The sequence below is a fragment of the Paramisgurnus dabryanus genome, chromosome 9 (assembly GCF_030506205.2).
Source record: "Paramisgurnus dabryanus chromosome 9, PD_genome_1.1, whole genome shotgun sequence".
Classification (NCBI taxonomy): Eukaryota; Metazoa; Chordata; class Actinopteri; order Cypriniformes; family Cobitidae; genus Paramisgurnus; species Paramisgurnus dabryanus.
The window spans coordinates 34,622,136-34,646,855 of NC_133345.1; the positions used below are offsets into that span (position 1 = coordinate 34,622,136).

Genomic DNA, 24,720 nt, shown 5'->3' on the forward strand with positions numbered 1-24,720 from the left:
CACAGAGACTCCCGTTTTGCTTTTAATGATAATTAACACAGCACTAAATGTGTTTCCTTTCAAAACGTTAAAAGTGTAGGCTACTCGTTAAAATATTATTACTGCTGTAAAATAGTTTATTTTGATTATGGCATGATCGCTGGATAATTTTCTTTTTTTTTTTACAAAGGCCAATTACTTTTCATTTGCGACATGAACGTCTTCACGTATTGTTATTATTGCGGGGTACATTTGCAGATAATTCATAAAGTCATACCTCTGTTTAATCGATTGTGTTTTAGAAGTACACATGCTCAAACTCTTATGACAGCATTGTTTCCCGACGGATACCATAAAATAACATTGTAGCCTACTGTCAGCAGAGTAGAAAAAAAAAATGACACAGAGAAAGATAAATGAAACATGACATCTGTCATTATTTGCAAAATATTTAAAGGGCTATTACCAGAATTTCGACCGCAATAGGCTTTAATTTAATAAACGCAAATGTTCAGGCTAATTAAAAGGAAACATGAAAATGTCATCTATTGCAGTAAATGTATTTTTCGGGGGGGGGGGGGGGGGTTATGTGGGGACCCACCCACTTTTCATTTGCTTCCGATGCCCATGTTTGTTCGCCATTGACAAGTTATCTTGTCAATTAAGAGAAAAAGTTCCTGCCAATGGCGCTTTCCTTACAAGTTTTTATGGTAATCTGTAATTCCGCTATTTTCCACTAGATGGCCAAATAAAAAAAAGTAATCCAAAAATTTAAAAAATTCTAAACTCCGTGTATGTTTTGATCTTTCTTCTGAATTTGATCTCTAACAAAATTTCTTTACAAAAATGCAATTATTTCAGATTGTTTGCTCAAAATTTGTTTTTTTTTGAAGAAAACTATCCATATTTGTACATTCTGTGAAACGTTTGTGAAAATCACAAAAAAATGCTGGCTGGCAACTTTTTTTAAAAATGGCTGGCGGGGAATGAGTTAAAGGAATAATTCACACGTTTTTCCGCCAAAGTAATTTTTTTTTTAACGTGCACGTTTCCCGTGGCAACGCTCAATTCATGCCATTCGTGCGAACTAGATGCAAGAATAAGGCGGAATCGCATCTTTCACACCGCGCTTGACGCCTCATTCCCATCGCAAGACCTCCAGACGCGCGTCTTCACATTGACATAACATTGAAATCAGTCGCGCTTGACGCCTCTACCGCGGCTGGTCTGAACGCAGCATTACTTCTTTGTGTGTTGTTTATATTTTACACGCATTTATGCGCATATGAAAAAAAACTGTGAGAAATGAACTTAAGGTGTTTACATGAAATACGAAATTGGGGAAAAGAGCAAAAAACTACCTGTGCCAATCGTTTTTTTGCTTACGCTGCTTATGGGATCACCTTGATAAAAACGTTTAACGCATTTACATGACCTCAAACGTTATCAGTTTAATAATCATAATCGTCTTAAACTGTATATGTAAATGCACTTGTAGAGAATAAAGTAAGGGGCACATAATATTAACTCTTTGTTCGCATGGGCGTCGGAACCATTATACGTGGGTGGGACAGGACCCACCCACTTTTTAAGACCAATGATAATGGACCCACCCACTTTTTCTCTAATTGAGCGCATTTGTCTGTTCACTTATCAAAGCGCTGTTAGTCCAAATACATTCCACTAGAGCAGGGATCCCTATCCTTTGCTTTTTTTACACCGCGGACCCGTTTCAGCTATTAAACATAATTCGCGGGGGTGAGTGGACGCTGAGTTGCTGTTCGAACATAGTGCTGAAAAACCTCCTTTGCCAAATGTATAACGTTTTAAACAGAAGTAAATGTCAAACAATCATGCATTAGGAAAATTAATAACTGCTTTATTTATAGTATATTTTCTATAGACGTGTAAAACCATATTATAGCGGATTATTTTACTTTCATTGTTTCACGAGTTTGCCTGCCCATTTAGTCTTAATAATTAACGGTAAACAAACTTAGCTTGCTGTTCTTAAAGGCAGCTCGAACCTTAGGTCGGACTCGAGCCCCAAGTTCAAGACACAGAAGAAAAAAGGAGGAGATTATGAGGAGAGATGCCAGAAGAATTGCGTCTGTCGCGGAGGCACAGAGACTCCCGTTTTGCTTTTAATGATAATTAACACAGCACTAAATGTGTTTCCTTTCAAAACGTTAAAAGTGTAGGCTACTCGTTAAAATATTATTACTGCTGTAAAATAGTTTATTTTGATTATGGCATGATCGCTGGATAATTTTCTTTTTTTTTTTACAAAGGCCAATTACTTTTCATTTGCGACATGAACGTCTTCACGTATTGTTATTATTGCGGGGTACATTTGCAGATAATTCATAAAGTCATACCTCTGTTTAATCGATTGTGTTTTAGAAGTACACATGCTCAAACTCTTATGACAGCATTGTTTCCCGACGGATACCATAAAATAACATTGTAGCCTACTGTCAGCAGAGTAGAAAAAAAAAATGACACAGAGAAAGATAAATGAAACATGACATCTGTCATTATTTGCAAAATATTTAAAGGGCTATTACCAGAATTTCGACCGCAATAGGCTTTAATTTAATAAACGCAAATGTTCAGGCTAATTAAAAGGAAACATGAAAATGTCATCTATTGCAGTAAATGTATTTTTCGGGGGGGGGGGGGGGGGGTTATGTGGGGACCCACCCACTTTTCATTTGCTTCCGATGCCCATGTTTGTTCGCCATTGACAAGTTATCTTGTCAATTAAGAGAAAAAGTTCCTGCCAATGGCGCTTTCCTTACAAGTTTTTATGGTAATCTGTAATTCCGCTATTTTCCACTAGATGGCCAAATAAAAAAAAGTAATCCAAAAATTTAAAAAATTCTAAACTCCGTGTATGTTTTGATCTTTCTTCTGAATTTGATCTCTAACAAAATTTCTTTACAAAAATGCAATTATTTCAGATTGTTTGCTCAAAATTTGTTTTTTTTTGAAGAAAACTATCCATATTTGTACATTCTGTGAAACGTTTGTGAAAATCACAAAAAAATGCTGGCTGGCAACTTTTTTTAAAAATGGCTGGCGGGGAATGAGTTAAAGGAATAATTCACACGTTTTTCCGCCAAAGTAATTTTTTTTTTAACGTGCACGTTTCCCGTGGCAACGCTCAATTCATGCCATTCGTGCGAACTAGATGCAAGAATAAGGCGGAATCGCATCTTTCACACCGCGCTTGACGCCTCATTCCCATCGCAAGACCTCCAGACGCGCGTCTTCACATTGACATAACATTGAAATCAGTCGCGCTTGACGCCTCTACCGCGGCTGGTCTGAACGCAGCATTACTTCTTTGTGTGTTGTTTATATTTTACACGCATTTATGCGCATATGAAAAAAAACTGTGAGAAATGAACTTAAGGTGTTTACATGAAATACGAAATTGGGGAAAAGAGCAAAAAACTACCTGTGCCAATCGTTTTTTTTGCTTACGCTGCTTATGGGATCACCTTGATAAAAACGTTTAACGCATTTACATGACCTCAAACGTTATCAGTTTAATAATCATAATCGTCTTAAACTGTATATGTAAATGCACTTGTAGAGAATAAAGTAAGGGGCACATAATATTAACTCTTTGTTCGCATGGGCGTCGGAACCATTATACGTGGGTGGGACAGGACCCACCCACTTTTTAAGACCAATGATAATGGACCCACCCACTTTTTCTCTAATTGAGCGCATTTGTCTGTTCACTTATCAAAGCGCTGTTAGTCCAAATACATTCCACTAGAGCAGGGATCCCTATCCTTTGCTTTTTTTACACCGCGGACCCGTTTCAGCTATTAAACATAATTCGCGGGGGTGAGTGGACGCTGAGTTGCTGTTCGAACATAGTGCTGAAAAACCTCCTTTGCCAAATGTATAACGTTTTAAACAGAAGTAAATGTCAAACAATCATGCATTAGGAAAATTAATAACTGCTTTATTTATAGTATATTTTCTATAGACGTGTAAAACCATATTATAGCGGATTATTTTACTTTCATTGTTTCACGAGTTTGCCTGCCCATTTAGTCTTAATAATTAACGGTAAACAAACTTAGCTTGCTGTTCTTAAAGGCAGCTCGAACCTTAGGTCGGACTCGAGCCCCAAGTTCAAGACACAGAAGAAAAAAGGAGGAGATTATGAGGAGAGATGCCAGAAGAATTGCGTCTGTCGCGGAGGCACAGAGACTCCCGTTTTGCTTTTAATGATAATTAACACAGCACTAAATGTGTTTCCTTTCAAAACGTTAAAAGTGTAGGCTACTCGTTAAAATATTATTACTGCTGTAAAATAGTTTATTTTGATTATGGCATGATCGCTGGATAATTTTCTTTTTTTTTTTACAAAGGCCAATTACTTTTCATTTGCGACATGAACGTCTTCACGTATTGTTATTATTGCGGGGTACATTTGCAGATAATTCATAAAGTCATACCTCTGTTTAATCGATTGTGTTTTAGAAGTACACATGCTCAAACTCTTATGACAGCATTGTTTCCCGACGGATACCATAAAATAACATTGTAGCCTACTGTCAGCAGAGTAGAAAAAAAAAAATGACACAGAGAAAGATAAATGAAACATGACATCTGTCATTATTTGCAAAATATTTAAAGGGCTATTACCAGAATTTCGACCGCAATAGGCTTTAATTTAATAAACGCAAATGTTCAGGCTAATTAAAAGGAAACATGAAAATGTCATCTATTGCAGTAAATGTATTTTTCGGGGGGGGGGGGGGGGGGTTATGTGGGGACCCACCCACTTTTCATTTGCTTCCGATGCCCATGTTTGTTCGCCATTGACAAGTTATCTTGTCAATTAAGAGAAAAAGTTCCTGCCAATGGCGCTTTCCTTACAAGTTTTTATGGTAATCTGTAATTCCGCTATTTTCCACTAGATGGCCAAATAAAAAAAAGTAATCCAAAAATTTAAAAAATTCTAAACTCCGTGTATGTTTTGATCTTTCTTCTGAATTTGATCTCTAACAAAATTTCTTTACAAAAATGCAATTATTTCAGATTGTTTGCTCAAAATTTGTTTTTTTTTGAAGAAAACTATCCATATTTGTACATTCTGTGAAACGTTTGTGAAAATCACAAAAAAATGCTGGCTGGCAACTTTTTTTAAAAATGGCTGGCGGGGAATGAGTTAAAGGAATAATTCACCCAAAGAGGAAAATTATCCCATATTTTACCCACCCTCAAGCCATCCAAGGTGTACAGAATATAACTTTCTTCTTTTAGTCAAACACAGTTAGAGTTATATTAAATAATATCCTGACACTTTTTATTTTATAGTGGCATTGGTGGCAGTGGAATATAATGGCAGCCATTTTTACAACTCCGAGAAGCACATCCATCCATCAAAAACGAATATATACAGCTACTCAGAGACAAAGCATAAAGTTGAACTTTTCTCAACTTTGTAACATAGCTGAACGCATCATCTTCCTGTCGACAACAGTCATTGATGCTCGTAACTCTTAACTACACTGTATACTTTATACTTTTAAGAAGTGAACTTTTAGAAAGCATTACACTCCTGTTCATAGGGCTGCAAGTAAACGGTGTCATATCCGGGTTATCCTCTTTTTTCCCTTTTGTTGGCGTACTGTATAAACCTTTAGTGTGCTTTATTTCATGTGGCACTGCGCAGACTGACGAGAGATTTGAAAGCAGTACTCATAGTTTGATGTCATACACCGATGAATCAGCACAGTGCCACGTGCAGACGTATGAGGAATGTGGAAGAAGGAACATCTAGTAATGGCTGTATATTATAATATAATGTAATGGCTATAAAACTTTATTGGTGAGATTTGTGTCTGTGAATTAAATATTATAGGTATTGAGTTAAAAGAGTTAAACGTGTTGATAATGTGTGTATGTACCCATTGCATTGCTGTTGAGCAGAAGGACACCGTGTGCATTTTTGGATTTTTCCAGACCCATGTAGAATGGATGGACTCCATAACTGTTTAACTTTTCCTATAGAAAGATAAAGACAGATTTTAAGATGGTGATTCACTAACATTCAGTTGTCATCAGTGTTAAACAGACAATTACGTGTTAATAAGAGATTTTAATTTGGCTTAAAGAAATGAACCCTGCAAATCCCCTCCCTCTGTTTTAATTCACCCAATTACATCTCTCTCCCTCTCTCTCTCTCTCTCTCTCTCTCTCTCTCTCTCTCTCTCTCTCTCTCTCTCTCTCTCTCTCTCTCTCTCTCTCTCTCTCTCTCTCTCTCTCCATAAAGTGAGTCAGAGAAAAGGTCATTAGCAATTTCAGGATGGACGATGGACGACTGACAGCCAATAACAGAACGGTTAGTTGGCCACAGTTGAGAGGACGCACTGTGCCTAAATAAATCATTTTTATCACTCCAGGGTGAAAATACTGAAAATCAAATACATAAAATATAGCCACAGAAAAGAATTAAGAGAACTTCAAGATTATTTTCAGTTTTTTTAATTTTTACTATTTATTTTTGGTAAATTTATAATTTTTGTTTCCTCCTGTCAACTACCAGCAACATTTTTCCCAAATTTCTAATGAAAATATGTTTTCATTTGCATTGATTTGCAGAAAACTGAAACCGGACAAACCGGACAAAAAGATGCACTGTTTAAAGGGACTTTTTTGAAAATATGCTACTTTACCAGCTCCCCTAGAGTTAAACATTTGATTCTCACCGTTTTGAAATCCATTCAGCTGATCTCTGGGTCTGGCGCTAGCACTTTTAGCATAGCTTAGCACAATCCATTGATTCTGATTAGACCATTAGCATCATGCTCAAAAATGACTAAAGAGTTTCGATATTTTTCATATTTTAAACTTGACTCTTCTGTAGTTACATCGTGTAGTAAGGCCGACAGAAAATTTAAAGTTGCGATTTTCTAGGCAAATATGGTTAGGACTATACTCTCATTCTGGCGTAATAATCAAGGACTTTGCTGCCGTAACATGGCTGCAGCAGGCGTAGTGATATTACGCACTGCCGAAAACAGTCCCCTGCCATTGAAAGTAACCAAGGGGACTACTTTCAAGCAGTGCTTAATATCACTACGCCATGTAGCCATGTTACAGCAGCAAAGTCCTTGATTATTACACCAGAATGAGAGTATAGTCCTAACCATATCTGCCTAGAAAATCACAACTTTTTATTTTCCATCGGTCTTAGTATGGGAAGTTACTACAGAAGAGTCAAGTTTAAAATAGGAAAAATATTGAAATTCTTTGGTTTTCAGATTCAATGGATTATGCTAAGCTATGATAAAAGTGCTAGCGCCAGACTCAGAGATCAGCTGAATGGGTTCCAAAACTGTAAAAATCCAATGTTTAACTCAAGGGGAGCTGGAAAATTAGCATATTTAAAAAAAAAGTAGAGTGTCCCTTTAAGATCTTGAATACTGCACAGTTTATATTCAATTTTAAACAACACAATACTAATATTTTCACTTGTATTTTAGGATCAATTCAAAATGTTTTATCATGCTCTCAGTCTTTTACATTGCTGTTGGGTGACTTTATGTCACTCCTGAGGTTTGCTTTTATTGGAATTCAACAGACACTGGACTGAAATTGTTACAATACATCTAGAAATGATGATTAAAGGCAACTGAAGTGGTCTCTTATTTTTTTCTGTGGCTGTGTACAACGGAAAAGCTGTCGATTGGAAAGCTGTCATATGGATTTAAAACTCCTTTCCACCGAGCAGAAATAAGCTCTCAAGCACATGTGACCTACGCATACAGCTAAAGCACCATGCATGATGGGTAATCTGTACAACTGGACATAATGGGATGCGTTACACCTCAGTTCTCGATGTAATGTTTACAATTGACCGGATTTTGACCTCAATAAACCAACACTATATACTAGGCATGACTTTAACAGAAAGCAATAATCACAACAGGAATGATAAAGCGTCCAAACTTCAAACTATGCCGGACTGTAAAACAACACAGGTGATGATGCTCACCCCTGGAGGCTGGTCTTTTGCAAACAGGCCGTAAGTGTGAAAGTTGAGGTCATGTTTGTAGCTCCCATGCTCGGTTTCACCCAAGCCATAGACATAGTTTGAGGGGAGGCGTGTGGAAATCTCAATGAAGAAGTCGGAGAATGTGAACCCTGGCAGGGAGGAGTCCCATCTGGAGACACAGAGAAAAACCAAGCAAATGTTGTCAGGGGTCATTTACATCCTTGACAGACAACAGAAAAGGCATCAAATGACACATCATTCAAAAGCAAAAAATATTTGGTGCCTTATGTCTTAAAATAAGACTCAAATTGTGCATATTTTATATTTATAGTAAATTGTTAAAAGTGCACCATCAGAGAACATAAACTCTTCAAAGCACAAAGCTCAATTATTGATTTTTCAAAAATTAAATAAACAATGAATAAGAGAAAATTTTATAAAATAAGCAACATTTATAAATGTCTCACATCCATACCGCATTATTGCACTTGAAAGCACACTTTTTTTGTGAATTCAGATATATACTCACATAGTTTCTCCTGTATCTTTTCTGATCACCTGGATCCCAAATGGCGGTTCTTGATTTATTTGGACCGTATAGAGTCTCTTTGCTTCATCTGTCTCTGGGGTGGGTGGTAGCGTGAGGGGCACTGGTACCTCATAACGTTTTTTGTCTGGATCAAAGATCTACAAGAATAGACACATTTACTTTAGTTCATAGTTAAAAATAAACAGAAATGACTGACTTTTCATTCAGATCATGTGACCCGTAACACAAATTCCACTGGCCACATCTAATAATGTTAAAGGGGACATTTCACAAGACTTTTTTAAGATGTCAAAGAAGTCATTGGTGATCCCTAAGTATGTATGCGAAGTTTAGCTCAAAATACCATATAGATAATTTATTATCGCATGTTAAAATTGCACTTTGTAGGTGTGATCAAAAATGTGCCGTTTTGGGGTGTGCCATTTAAAATGCAAATGAGCTGATCTCTGCACTAAATGGCAGTGGCTTGGTTGGATATTGCAGAATAAGGGGCGGTTTTATTATAATAAGATCCCCTTCTGACATCACAAGGGGAGCCAAATTTCAGTGCCATTTTTACATGCTTTCAGGGAAGTTACTGGGTTGTTATTTTTTACGTTTTCTAGGTTGATTTAAGCACTGGGGACCACATCATATAGCACTTAAACATGTAAAAAGTCAGATTTGTGCCCTTTAAACAAGCCATGCTTTTCATTAAAGGGGACATACCATGAAAATGTTGCTTTTTTCATGTTTAAGTGCTCTTATTTGGTCCTCTGTGCTTTTATAAACCTAGAAAATGTGAATAAGATCAACCCAGTAACTTATTTTTGGTAAACCATTCTTTGCAAGTATGTGAAAAAATAAGTAATTGAAATTTGGCTCCCCTTGTGATGTCAGAAGGGGATAATACCGCCCCTTAATCTGCACTATCCAACCACGCCACTGCCATTTAGTAGAGAGATCAACTCATTTGCATGTTAAAGGACACAACCAAAATGGCACATTTTTGCTCACATCTACAAAAGTGACAATTTCAACATGTTATAATAAATGATCTACAGTATATGGTATTTAAAGATAAAACGTCATATATGTACTCTGGTGACAGCAACGATTTATTTGACATCTTAAAAAAGTCTTGCAAAATGTTCCCTTGAAGTACAATAGATACCTAATGATACACCCAGATATACATTTGATGTGTCTGCGTGTTCATTTAAAAGATAAAACAAGTTTATTAAAGTCTTAATTTTCAAACTTAACTAAATGCTAATTACAAATTTAACCTTAAATGTTAATTCTAATATAAATTTTCATCACAGGTTTGTTTGTAATCTTAATCACAAAAAGACACTAAATCCTAACCTTCCACCGCAGGCTATGGCCGCTCAGGTACGTGATTTCTACACGGAGTTTGTTGATGTCTGGAGATTGTGGACGCTGAGGGGGATAATCTGTATTGCGTTCTAGATCTATTGTCCAGCCGCTCGATGTGTCAGTAACTTTGCTGGCCTTGTAGCCGTAAGCCGCTGGATAATAACACCAAGGTTCTTTGGGAATAGCTGAAGTCTAAACAGAGAAATTTGAAAACAATTTTGAGCAAAATGGCATATGATATGACCATTTGTAGGTGAAACGGTACAGCACAGAAGTTAAATCCACAGGAAGTCAGTCAATATAGAGGTAGATCAAACGTCTCTTTGAAGACAACATGGTTGAATATTGAATACTATCTCTATCTGACCTTCCAGATGCACCCGCGGGCTTTGCATTTTTCCTCATTGGAGTTCTCCTCCGGATAGCAATTGAAGCGCTCGGCGCCGCTGACCCATTTCACTTGGTATTCCTTCCCGACATCCAGTTGTAGATTTCTCAGATGCATCACCTAGATGACCACCAAAACACATCCCAAAGATTTATATCACGACAGCAGGTGTGTTCACATCAGAACCCCAGAGACACTTCAAACGGGTACTTGACAAAAATGACTAACGCCGCTGTGTTTTGCGAAGTCTCCTCTCTTTGTATTCCCCGGTTGTATGCCATAACTCAAAGCAGCTGACGTTAATGTGGCGTGCGTGGTTTAAGAGCAAGGTCCGCACGTCCTGTTGTCATTCTAAGACCTTGAGCGCTGGACGAATGCATCACCCTTCATCACAGCCTAATGTGAGTTTGTATATGTGTGTGCTATTGAGAGTCCTGACAAATTCAATCACGGGGCTTTAAGCATCCCTGGATGCTCATTCGGAATGACATGGGCCCTCCTGGTACCCCAGAGGATTCTTTCTGCTGTTAAACCCAAGTCACTTTGTTTTATGGACATGATTTATAAGACTGGCCTAATTACCTTGCTTTTTTTAAGTTCTCCAAATGTGAAATGATGTAATACGCATCAGAAAACTTACAACCATGGCTGTAGCTTGTGATTTGATTGTATTTTTGATAGTAATAAAAGCATTTCATGTAAAATTATACATTATGTTAATGTTATAACGTGTTTATATGCTGTAAAAAATGTGTTGCTTCCTAAATGTTAAAGTTTAATCAGATTGCTTGATTTTAAAGGGAGTAGGGGTGTAACAGTATAGCGATATGGATCCATGCATCAATCAAATATCAAATCCGTCAATGCAGCCTATTCTCACGAGAATTCGTACAGATTTTACGAGTTGGCTAATTTCTACAAAGTGAATTGTACAAAAACACACAATTAGCATAAAAAACAATAACAAAACCCCACCCCAGCCTTGCCACTAACCTAAATGTCACAAGGGCAAAAGTAATTGTACAAAAATGTATTAATAACCTGGTAAAATGGTCAATGCCACATGTAAAAATATTGACATGAGTTAGTTTTATTTTAACAAGGAACGTCCATTTATGCATTTCCACCAAAGCGTGCATTTTAGTTTACTGACATTACTGTTTGCCAATGCATCAGATTGCAACAACAAATGGGTGATAGCATTGAAAAGACAGACGCAGAAAACTTTGTGTCAGCTGTCAGACGCTGTCTAAATTGATCAATCTTCCCATAAAATAAAACTAATCAAAATCATATCACAAAATTCTTGAAGCATATACATACATTGTAATGCAGGCTGAGATTTTTGATACCGTATATTGACAAGATGTCTGATTTAAACCACTAATAAGTATCTTAAAAACAAATGTTGATATGACTTTTTTAACACTGCACTTTTTACCTTTATTGCATTGCATTTTGTATGATGGCATTCTTAACTTTTATGTTGCGTTTTGTGAAATCTTCAGAAAAATATGATGTTTTGGTGGTGCGTGATTTTGAGATTATGTTGGAAATGAAATCTCATTAGAAACCTTTCAGCTGTTTTTAAACAAATACACACAGTGCAAAAAAAGAAATAAATGACTTTCTTATAGTATTTTTGTCTTGTTTTTAATACAAATTTCAAAATATCAAGATGAAGATGCATTTTCTTAATGAGCATTATTACATTAAAATATATAAATCTTATTTTTAGAAAAAAATACAATTTAAGTTAATTTGCAAAAAAAAAAGATTAAAATAAATAATTGTCTTGAATTTTGCAAAACGTTCATGATTTTTTTTTCTTATCCCACTGGCAGATTTTTTTTTTTTTTTTGCTGGTTTTCACCTATTTTTGCTCATCAAGAAAATGCATCTTGATTCAGGAATTTTAGATATTTGTACATAAAAAACTAAGTAAGAAAGTAATTTTTTTTTTTTTTTTTTTGGAGTGCAAAGTGCAGTTATATTGTATCTATTGCGATGAACGCTGTTTGTGTATTCTGAAATGATTACCTGTTTGTTTTGATCATAGTGAATCTGGGATGGAGGCAGAGCAGTAGAGACGTCTCCTTCTATCACAAACACAGCATCAGGAAACTCACTGACACCCATGACGGTGATGTTTTCAAACTTCAGGTTGTTTGGATCCGTGTAGCCGTTATGGGCGATGTGCATTGACAAAACACCCTGAAACATCATAATGATAAAAACATTTTGTGAATTAGAATTATTCGTAATATTTACAATAAGGATTTTTTAACATTATTAAAACTATGACTTATGAAGTTTTTCCAACATTTATCAATCCTTATGCAAGTTAATACCAGTGCAATCATTATGTTAGTTTTGTTAGTTCATGTTAACTAATCCATTAACTCCATCCTGATTGTAAACTGCTCCAGGATAATGTAGGCAATTTAAACAATGCTTTAAAATATAATCTAAGTATGCGATTTATGGTCACCTAAAAATAATACATGAAAAGAAATTAAGTTGACATACATCTTCCACAGCAAACTCGTAGCGAATGTGTGAGCCAGATACACTATCTAAAAGAGAAAAAAAGCGATACGTTTCATGAGACAAAATTATGTTTCTATGTCATGCAAAATTTGATTTTGTTAGTGGTCAGTGAATAAGATGCAGGTTCTGTGGCTGAAATGCTCCATGTTAAATTGATGTTTAATGAATTCACCCTCAAGTTTAGTGTCTGCTAGAGTATTAAAAAATACAAGTTTTAATCAATGGCTCCAAAAATACCTCGCGATTCTCCGTCATCCCAAAATAGTTCTCCTGATGCTTGGCTGTTGTCATCGAGTGCAACGATCAGCCCCATGGGAAGACGACGGCTGAGGGAACACACACACACACACACACACGCACACACACGCACACACACACTTTCATTACACAAACTTTTTAACTAAAGCACTGGGAAACAAAAGCTGCATCTTTGTTCATGTGAGATATCATGTCTCAGACACCAACAGTACAGCAAATCCAGATGAATTTTAAATAACTTAATACTCTTAAATATGTGATGTGTGTGTGTGTTATGCTACTTTAAATGCAATAATACCCTAAAAGATATACTGTAGAGATACAGTAGATTTCCATTTCTGAGGTTGAATGAGTGATTTATTCACTAAGTGAAGCAAAACAATACAAAATTAACTTTTACTGAGCACATAGAGACATTTAAAAAATGAAATGTTGCCATGTTTTTCCTAATGTTCCTGTGCATATACATGGCATAGCAATGAGATGGAGCTACAACAGAGAATTGTTCAGTTGTACAAAGTTAAAGGGACACTCCATTTTTTTTTTTTTTTTTTGAAAACAAGCTCATTTTCCAGCTCCCCTAGAGTTAAACAATTGTTTTTTACCGTTTTGGAATCCATTCAGCCGATCTCCGTGTCTGACGGTATCACTTTTAGCATAGCTTAGCATAATCCATTGAATCTGATTAGACCATTAGCATTGCGCTCCAAAATAACCAAAGAGTTTGGATATTGAACAGGTGCAATGATATTACGCAGCACCCCAAAATAGTTGTCTTGGTTCCTTTAATAGCAGGGGACTATTTTCGTGCGCTGTGAAATATCATTGCGCCTGCTGCAGCCATGGTACGGCAGCAAAGTCCTTGATTATTACGCCAGAATGAAAGTATAGTTCCTAACCATATCAGCCTAGAAAATCGTAACTTTTTATTTTCTGTCGGTCTTAAATCACAATGTAACGACAAAAGAGTCAAGTTTTAAATAGGAATATATGGTTATTTTTTGGCACGATGCTAATGGTCTAATCAGATTAAACGGATTATGCTAAACTATGCTTAAAGTGCTAGCGCCAGCCCAGATCGGCTGAATGGATTCCAAAATGGTAAAAATTAAATGTTTAAGATTTTCATGAAAGAAAAAAACAATAATGAAACCCCACTTCTTACCCCGTCCCTAAAATCAACGTAACAGTGGCAAAGGCAAATTGTACAAAAATGTACGAGTGTGGTCGTATGAATTAAAACAAATCAGCCACCTCATAAAAAATACAAATCGTCATGAGATAGCATTGGTATTTCTACTTACCTGTATGTTGTTGTGACGTCTGGTCGTTGCACAGGTAAAATGGCTCCACCTCTCAGGTGTAAACCGAGCTTATCAGCGGGAAGGTTCATGTCAATCTGCTGTTTACGGGGTGTGATCTTTTCTTCCTAAAAAGCAAGTCAAACTCTTTATAGTAAACAAAAATTTTCCAGCGTTCTTTATTTAAAACTCAAGCATAGAGTGATTATCGCTATTATTTTCAATTATAGTCAACAAAACTCTTACAAATAAAATCTCTCTTCTATTCCCCTTACCTACCCCATTCCCTAACCCCAACCATCACAGAAACCCTTCTCCTACCTCACATTTCCAAGAAGCATCATTTTGTTTGATTTACAAGTTTGTTTCCTCATGAGGACATCAAAATGTCCCCACAAAGTCACAAAAATACTGGTATTCCTATCTTTGTGGGGACAATTGGTCCCCACAACGTGATAATTACCAGGCACACACACACACACACACACGATATCTCCCCCCTCTGTGTGAACAGGTCAGTGCAGATATGGTGAGGGATTAAGGGACTCTCGGCTCTATCCATAAGTAATTCCAGATCCAATCAGGTGTCCTTCCTCCATCAAACTCCATGTGGGATCATTCAAGGCCTGCTCGGCCAATTACAGCTACTTTAATTGACTGACATGCACAATGCATGGACCACAGGGGAGCCACTGCAACAAGGGTCTGATCATATCACAAATCACTTAATCTGACTCTTAAAGTACTGATCAGACTCTAGAGAGGCTTAAACAAAGACCACCTCCATGCCAAGATTCGACTAAATAGTAATGCACTGCATTCAATTCCCCAATGCAACTGACTGCATTGATCTTGAAAACCTGATAACTGTTTGGGGTTCAGTTTCTAACAGTGACAAAATGACTGTTTATTATCCCTGGCTTGCTGTTGTTTACCGTGTCCAAATAATTAAATCAACTGCATGCAACCGCAATGGAGCGGTTCAGAGAAGCGGGTGCCAATGTGTGGTCTTACCGTTTCAAAATCATACCAGATGGCATCCGGGATATAAGCGCTCACTTTGTCAACACCCTGAAATGATTGAAAGAAGAGGGGAAATAGGCTTTGTTAAAGATGTAAATGTGTATCTGTGCTATCTTTGAACATTGTAAGAAGTAATGACTGACATTATTCTGATGAATTACTAATGAGTATAATTCATTAAACTAATGGGCAGCCCATCACGGTTGCTGATACTGGGGCCAATTTTTCAAGCTTACAGTAGAGAAGAGAGAGAGAGAGAGAGAGAGAGAGAAAGAGAGATAGACCTTGAGGAAGATTGTATAGAGATACAAATAAAAGACACTAACAGGAAGAGAAACATCAAACTATTGAAAAGATGATTCATTCTTTGCCTGAGGGAAGAAACTCTGTACACATCAGATGATGTCACTCAAATATGATATTCATATCAACCTAAAAAAGCAGTCGGTACCAAACAGCAGTGACTTACTAAAAGCATTTATATATGTTTTTAAGAGCTGATCGGTTCAGCCAGGTGTCCCATTTAATGACTGTCATTTTGAATGGCACATTCATGCATCAGCGGCATTGAGCTACTGTCAAGTGATTTAGATCTTTTTGGTTTTCTAATAGTTAAAAGCAGTTTCCCCCATGCAACAACAATAGTTTCCTTCTCTTTTAAAGTGCACTATTGAATATTTAATGTATTTTTTTTTTTGATCGTGCATCGTGACACTATATATTTTTTTTTGCAAAGAACTTGTTTTACCTTACGTTCTTTCCAGAAGGTCCTGTAATTATCTCAATCTTTCATGCGAGTGACGCATATGGATTTTCCCGGTGATTGAAGGCTTTACATCACACGGAGCTCTCTAAAGATTTGAACAGCCCTTCTGTTGACGTGCACGCATCAATATACTGGCTTTTTTGTGTTCCCATGGGAAACGCTTTGAACACCGAGAGCTTTTCTCAGTCATAGTCGTGATGAAATGCAAGAAGCCATATTAGAGCGTTCAAACAATTCATCACCCATTTTCACATGACCGCAATCTATATTCAGTTTTAATTTCTGCATAATGAGGTCAATGATCTCATTAGAAAGTGAGAGAACAGAGATGAAAACCAGTGGAAAAAGTCCCATCTTTTTCTCATTCGTCCCATATGAGGTCATCTTTATTGGCGTGCAGAAAGCTCTGTGACTGTACAGTAGCTCAATTGTGCTGACAGCCCAACCATTGTGGGTTTGATCTCAGGGAACATAGATACTGATAAAAATATATGTGTGCTTGGAAAATAGTGTCTGCCAAATGCATAAATGTGTGTGGTGTACTTACAGGGTCCAGCACAGGTGTGATGAGCAGGTGGGCTCCCCACATGAACTGCCGGTCCACATTCCATGTTGCATTGTCAGAGAAAAACCTACACAACAGGCAGCGTTATGTTTATTATAAAACACTTTCATTCCAGGATGCTGTAGCATATATTATCTATTTTAGATGATAAAATACATGCAAAACAAATGTTCACAGCTAATACTGTATGTGTATCCACTGTCACATGGTCAAACATTAATTTGAATTAAACTTATTTATGTACGCTCCAAAAGTTTTAGTGTGAAAGAATTTTTACAAAAGAGTCTTTTAGCAACTATTTTAAACATTACACACTGAAAAAATTATTTTCATGAAACAACTTTCTTAGTATTTTTGTCTTGTTTTCAGTAAAAATATCTAAAAATTCTTAAATCAAGATGCTTTTTCTTGATGAGCAAAACGACACAAGAAAATAAGTCTAGTTTTTAGACCAAAAATATCAAATTTAAGTGATTTTGTGCATAAAACAAGCAAAAAAATCTGCCAATGGGGTAAGCAAAAAAAATCTTGAACATTTTTCTTAAACACTAAATTCAAGAAAAAATCAAGATAAATTAGCTTACCTTATTGGCAGATTTTTAGATACATTTTTAGATATTTTTACTGAAAATAAGACAAAAAATGAAAGTTACCCCATGATTTACTCACCCTAAAGCCACCCGAGTTATATTTGTCCATCCTTTTCCATACAAAAACATATTCAGATATATATTTTTTTAATTTTCTAGCTCTCCCAATTTTATAAATATGGAGTCCGCTCCTTTAAGTACAAAGAATGTGCATCCATCCTTTGCAAAAGTAATCAACACGGCTCCGATGGATAAATAAAGGCCTTTTAAGGTTAATCGATGTGATTTTGTAAGAGAAATATGCTTATTTAAAACTTTATAAATGAAAATAACTAGCTTCCAATAACGCCGCCATCTTATACTCCTCTGGGCGGAGGCAGGGAACAAAACAATGCTCCGCATTCGTCATACTTCACTATGAAAAGTGCAACATGATCTCACGGAAAGTTGTGTTATAGTTTTAGCAATTTATGTATGCCCATGGCATGAAATCCAGCATTTTTACGTGCCTTGAGCACAAATGTCTTTTTCGTCAATTCCTATAAATAGTTTCTCATGTCCGTGGGACGACTTTTTTGTGTCATTTTATGTATTGTTTACTTCTTTTTTTCCCCCCTATTGTTAAATCATTGTCACTTGGGGTTGGGGTTAGATTTGGGGTTTGGGTTAGGATGTACTTTATGCATTGGTTTCTTTCGCTTTTAAAACTATTCTCACCTGGAGTTGGGGTTAAAGTTGGGGTTTGGATTAGGAAGTCTAAAAGTGTAACAGGAAGTGATTCAAACCCCAAACTTAAGCGACAATGGTAAGAAAATAGGAAAAAATCTATAAGAAAACAATACATAAAATGACACAAAGAAAGTTTCTTAAGGTATAGCGGGTTTCTTAAGGTATACTTTCTTACGTACGTCGTTACCAGGTGCTGTCCATGGCGATGGTGCTGAATAGGTTGATATCGATTGCTCGACAATCAATTGTTCACTTTATGTAATAGGTACTTCGCTGGGTTATGAGAGAGCGGTGTTATTTATTAAAGAAACATTTCAGAAATAGTTAAAGTTACATTTATAAGGGATTTCTGGTAAAAATATTTCAAATTGCAAACAACTAAATATAAACCTTGTATATTTTATTTTATATCAAACCCATGCAAAACTCGCAACTTCATGTCCAAGTATTATGCATAAACTGCTCCAATGCATCCATTATTCCTTCACTTTAAGGATAATTTATATTAGGGGTTCCCAATAAATGCGTTGCACAGGGGAATAAGGTGGGTCGTGCAAGTAACCTGGCTTGGCATTACATTTAAAATATATAAAAACAAATTGTTGTTCATTAGTTCACGCGTTTATGTGCTTGGACACTGCGCAAGCAGCGCGTTTACAATGCGGATAACGCTTAATGGACGCATTTCTGGAGCCGCGCTTGTCTGTTTACCTTAAATATAACATAAAAATATATATTATATGATATATAAATATATATTATGATTGTTTTAGGTTTTAGCTTTGATTAGTTTTTAATGTGGAAAATTTATTGACCTTATACAAGCAATAATCAAGTGGAGCATTTTCTTTTGAGTGTTTATAAAGAATATGGCATGCAGCTGCCTCAAAGTTAGAAAACATTAAAAAACTTTGATGCAAAGTCGACTTAACATCAATAATAATATTTAGGGAAATCAACAATTATGATTTCGTGATGAATGTGCTCCCGTGGTCTGCGATTTTACTTGATTTGTTTTATTGCAGCTAAAATAGCCGGTAAACTAAAGATTTAACGTATTTGAAATGCACAAATGAACTAGTAAGATTTGCTGTGTAGCTGCCTGCCATAGTTTCACCAACTCCTCCACCCAAACTCTCTTTTAATAGTTTCTTAAGCCTGTAATAATAGTTCGAAGCTGATGTTCCTTTGGAATAAAAATATGAAAAATCTAACAACCATCAGTGTAATAATGTCTAATTATGTGAATATTTTATTCTTTAAAAAAAAAAAAAACTAATTTAACACGGAGTGTACTTCAACTTTTTTTTTACAGATATTTAGTTATATAGACTGCAATCTACACAAGCTTTTATCACAGTGATGGCACCTAGCGGAGTCAAGTGGGATAAGGTATAGCTAAGAGTGCTCCAGACCAACCTTCCGAACGAACGACTTACAGAAGTGATACGTAACTAAGAACGTTTCGGGAAACACGTATTAACCATAAGGTACAGCTTGAGGTACAACTTAAGAACGACATAGAGCTAAGAAGGTTTCGGGGAACGCAGCCCAAATTTTAACACGACTTTCCATGAGATCAATCTGGAAAAGTGCATACACTACGCTAATACTCTCTCCTGAATGCGGAGAAGTCTAAAAGCCGCTTTACACGATACGCGGCAAGCGGCAAATCGCCGCGCGGCTTTAGCTTTTCTCTTATATTGGATGCATTTGCTAACATAAACTAACAAACCAGTGTTTGATTACTTTATTTTGTGCCACAACACAGGCTTGGAAGAACTTGAGGGTGGCTTAATTGTAAGTTAACGCAAATACAGTTGTTAATTCATTATGCATTATGTTAACAAATACAAACTTATTGTGAAGTGTTTCCAATAATCTTATATAGCAAGTCCATGAGACCAGCGCAGGCTGTTTGTTAATGCTGAAATCATTGTGTAACACAAGCACTGCTGTTTGCATATGGTTTAAGACTCACTCGTGCATCACAGGACGGACTACGGTCGCTCCGTTTACATGGGCGTTGTAGAAGAGCGTGTAGAGGTAGGGCAGGAGGGAATATCGGATGTTCAGGTAATGCTTGGAGGTCTTCACCAAGAGGGAGTCAGCACCGTATGCTGCAGGATCCTGGGGCTGTTAGAGGCATAGGATCATAAAAATCAGGGATGGAGAAATAAGAAGGGGGGTACTGGAGAGAAATGGAGAGTGAGAAATGGATTTCACTGTGTGGATACTGATAATATGTTCATCATGGCAAAGACCCATCGGTCGAGCAGACAGCCGTGGAATGATTACTAGCCGACTAAAAGGTCAAATCTTATTCATCTAATTTCACCAAGAATATCATTTTCCATTCATCCTCATTTGCCCCCTCCAACTCTCGCTCCGGAGGTCTGATTGCTTCTCTCACGCCAATCTCACAATAATGATTAGGGAAATAAATCTTCTACAAATAGCATTTAAAGTGAGAGGACGCGTTTGTAATTCTAAGCGTTGCCGTAGGTCCAGAATCGTGAAGTGCAAATTTTGGAAAAGGAAGACGTTTTGCAGGTTAAATGTTTATGGATATTTAAAGGGCAGGGCGTACTTTGTAATGTTGTGCGTTGTGATTGCGACTGAAAGGGTAAAACGCGCCGACTTGCATCCAGCGTCTGCACAGTTCTTCAGGACAGTCGTCGAAGAATCCACAGATATCGGCACCAATCTGCAAAAAATTGTCATTATTACATTTAATACACAAAACTAAAAATAAGATCTTGCAATGTCTCAACTGGCTTTAATATACATCAATGAGCTGAGTTTTTTGGGGGGATGTTTGCTCTTTGTAATCTCTCTAAAATTCTCAATATGAACTCAAATATTCAAATTCTTCAAATAATCGACAATTGTCTTATTTGTATTTATTTAGCATATAGTGAATTTAAGGGAATATATTACAAAGTACAGCATGTTGAAAAACTTAATTTGATAACTTATGTAATGCAATGCCACACGATTTTGGAGATGGCAATAGACAGAAATGTTTACATTGACCATCTCATGATAAATTCATTGAATGTGACTGTTGAGTCAGTCAGTCAATGTTAATTCAATTCAAACTGGAACACCGCTCCAAAGCGGCCATTCAATTTCTCATTGCATTTCACAGAAACTCAATCAGATCTAAAGTTATTCCCCTTGCTGTCCCTAAAACCTTTCTGTGTCTCTCAGTGGGGCTGTTGTGTTTTTAAAAAGACTTGTGGCTTCAATCAATAGCCCAAGTTGGAAAAGATGTCTGTTTGGATATATTTGATGTCGTAAACGGAGGCAAATTGCTTACATAAGGGATTCCAAAGAGGTTAAACTCCAGCATGCCAGGAATGGCCCACTTAATGTCATTCCAGTTGGCGGCATTGTCACCCAGCCAGTGCCCCGCGTATTTGCCCACCCCAGGGAAGGAGGAACGGGTGAAGACCATGGAGCGTTTTTTCTCAAATACTTTTCTTGTTGCCCTGGAAGCAAAAATGGCAACATGGAGTTAACAAGAGTGTTGGCACAGCAACAGAAGAGCGGCAAACTGAAGAAACACCGTGCCAACACGGAGAGGACTCAGAAATCCATAGAGGCATAAAAACACAGTCAGGAGTTATGTGGGAGTTACGAATACGAGCAGAAAAAGAGAGGGGGTGGCACAAAAAAGAAAAAAGTTAAACAAATCAATGAACTTGAAATTAGAAGAAGACTTCCTGGTGAAAATAAAGGATGAAGACAATAAGATGATACAGCTCAGTCGCTCTTGACCCCCTTTGAGGAAGCTATCGTGTCATTCGGCACTTGCCGAATGCTACCGAAGCAGTGAATCACGAGCTGTTTGACTCACCACTGCTGTGAGTTTGACTCAGAACTGTCACGTTTTCCTGTATTACATCCATCAAATTCATTGTCAGAATAACACAATTCAAAACTTTTCATTAAGTCACTTGTTCCTTTAAGTTGACATATCCTGGTAACCCAGAAAGCAATAGCCGTCATTTCACTTTATTGGTTAATTTATAATCCGGCTATGAGTAACCCACTTACTTACATGTAGTTTCTGTCAAAATAACTTGTGAGATATGTGATATACCATCATGTAAGCAAAGTCAACAGTGATTATAAGATGTTTGGATAATTATTTTTTTATTTTTTTTATTTTTTCGGGCTATATGGTTAGATGTTTAAAGTAGGCGGAGCCTGCCGTTGCCATCTTTCACTTGTGGATAACCGAAAATAAGCAAAGAGGTGGGACATGAATGGCGGAGGTGCCTAACAAAACCATGCCCACCTAGCTCGACGGTAATGACAGCAGCAGCAATTCACCTGTCACTCAAGTGACCACTCCTTCAACTCGTTCCCCGCCATTGACAAGTTATCTCGACAATTAAGAAAAAACATTTGAATAAAAAACGTGTTTCTGATAAGGTATTATGGTACACTTACCCAATTTATAAAAAAACAATTTATAAAAAAGAATATTTACTAATTTTAAACTCTGTGTATGTTTTCATAATCGTTCTGAATCTGATCTTTAACGAAATTTCTTTACATAAATGCAATTATTTTTTTGTGCTTTTTTAAAGAAAATACCAATATTTAAGAGTTTTTACTGTAGCAGAGAAAAAAAAAATATATATAAATAGGATGAATTTTTTTTCCCGTTTTGTTTGTTTGTTTGAAACCAGAGGGTCTGTTCTTTTCATTTGATATATGTTTATGTTTATATAATTTTAGAAGAAAATTTTCCTGGAAGACATTTTGTGAAACTTTTGTGAAAATCACAAAAAAATGCTGGTGGGCAACTTTTAAAAAAAAAACGGCTGGTGGGAAATAAGTTAATATGCAAAACTTTAAGGTTTAATATAATTTAAACCAGGGCTCTGAACCGGTTCAAGGAACGAAAACGAAAACCGGAAACGAACGAAATTTTAACAGGAACAAAAACGAAAACGAAAACAAAATCAATTTTAATCGTTCTGAACAGAAACGTTTATTTAAAATTACCATTAACCGGTTAATAACGTTATTTTATCGTTTTCTTTAATATTGTACTTATCAGTGACCAATCATGATTTGAACAGTACAACATGTGACTTTGACGCATCAAGCGTGAGTGACTTTGACACATAGCGTGAGTGAAATGCCCGCGCAGCAGTCATCGAGTCTCCGGCCCGATAGCATTTGTCTTAAATAACCACAAAGCTACCCATCAAATGTTCAGAGGTATGTTTAAGTTAAAACTTGCTTGGAAATATGAAGATGCAAACTGTAACTCAAAAAAGCCAGAGGACTTATACCACTGTCAATAACTTTTTAGATGGGTCGCCACCAAGAAATTCCTTTTCGTTATTATTTTTCTTACGACAAGCTGTCTTAACAAGTCTGTCTGCAATATTGAAGGATGTGGGGGAGAAGAACAGTAGCCGGGAATCACTGAGGTAACTTACAGAGGCACATTTAACATAAACATCCAGCAGAGTATGCTGCGGGTTCAACCAGAAAAAGACATGGTTGAAAACGGGTCGTTTTTCAGCTGTTTATACTTAAAATGAATGCAGGTATTTCTTTTGTGGTTTTAACAATTAATGAAATGTTGAAGTTTAGTTATATCATGTGTTATGTTATTATTTTTGTGTGAAAATTAGTCTGGATGCATGCATTTGTTAAAGTATAGCCTGAATTAAAATAACGTTATTAACCGGTATTTTTTCTAAGTAAACCGTTTTCGGAACGTAAATGTTCAATGAGGAACGCAAAAACGGAAACGTTAAAATATCGATTCTGCTCGGAGTGAAACGATTGATAATTTTTTTCGTTTTTAAGCCCTGATTTAAACGAATGAGTTACAAAACATTCACCCTCCTTACAGTTCTCATGAAGGGTAAAATAGACAAAAAAAAACACTTTTTGTACCAGGCTATAAACATTTATTTCTGATGTAAAGTTGGGCATTTTATCATGGGGGTCTACGGGATTGACTATAGAGCCAGTCTCTAGTGGCCAGTCAATGAACTGCAGTTTGAGTCACTTTAGTGTTGGTTTCACGACAAAGACCGGAAGGTTGCCTCTTGGTTTTAGCCTAGATGTCTGGGCTGGGTTTAAATGGCTATTAGACATATTTTAAACACAAAACTGCATGCTGAAAAATGTGTTTCTATAGCTTATTTGTTGCATGGTGTAAGCAGCACATATGATCATTGGTTTGATTCTGAGGAAACAAACATACTGATTAAATGTATAGCTTGTAAGCACTGTAAAGGGGTCACACCCCAGATAAGAAGCACAGCGATGAGTTACGTCATGTCTTTTAAAATCAAATACTTTATTTTGTATGAGTGTATGCACAATACCCTAGACGTGATGTGGCACTGCGCTTCTCTCCCCATGTCTGACCCCCTTAAGTTGCTTTGGATAAACGTGTCCGCCAAATGCAAATGTTGCTGTATTGAAGTAAATCCATGTGTGCTAATATTACACCAACACGGGCTTAATTAATGCTTTAAAAATGGTGGCAATACCAAAACACATGGATATTCAGTTCATCCATTAAATGTATTCTTAATAATTAGCATAATACTAACTGCAGCTAACTCATATATTCTTCAATCTCTTTGA

General features: G+C 36.6%; 1 protein-coding gene across 1 annotated transcript in view; it reads right to left on the reverse strand.

The window, feature by feature from the left end:
* The window catches only part of si (sucrase-isomaltase), a 69,241-nt gene that overhangs the window by 26,559 nt on the left and 17,962 nt on the right, over window positions 1-24,720 (reverse strand). The window contains exons 16-29 of the mRNA XM_065257855.2: window positions 21,410-21,581; window positions 20,678-20,794; window positions 20,069-20,223; window positions 16,751-16,835; window positions 15,429-15,485; window positions 14,418-14,542; window positions 13,093-13,181; window positions 12,835-12,881; window positions 12,346-12,519; window positions 10,285-10,425; window positions 9,906-10,109; window positions 8,538-8,695; window positions 8,009-8,177; window positions 5,919-6,015 (exon numbers count right to left, since the gene is read on the reverse strand). Of these exons, the coding sequence (XP_065113927.1) occupies window positions 5,919-6,015; window positions 8,009-8,177; window positions 8,538-8,695; window positions 9,906-10,109; window positions 10,285-10,425; window positions 12,346-12,519; window positions 12,835-12,881; window positions 13,093-13,181; window positions 14,418-14,542; window positions 15,429-15,485; window positions 16,751-16,835; window positions 20,069-20,223; window positions 20,678-20,794; window positions 21,410-21,581 (1,790 nt within the window). The remainder of the gene's footprint in view (window positions 1-5,918; window positions 6,016-8,008; window positions 8,178-8,537; window positions 8,696-9,905; window positions 10,110-10,284; window positions 10,426-12,345; window positions 12,520-12,834; window positions 12,882-13,092; window positions 13,182-14,417; window positions 14,543-15,428; window positions 15,486-16,750; window positions 16,836-20,068; window positions 20,224-20,677; window positions 20,795-21,409; window positions 21,582-24,720) is intronic.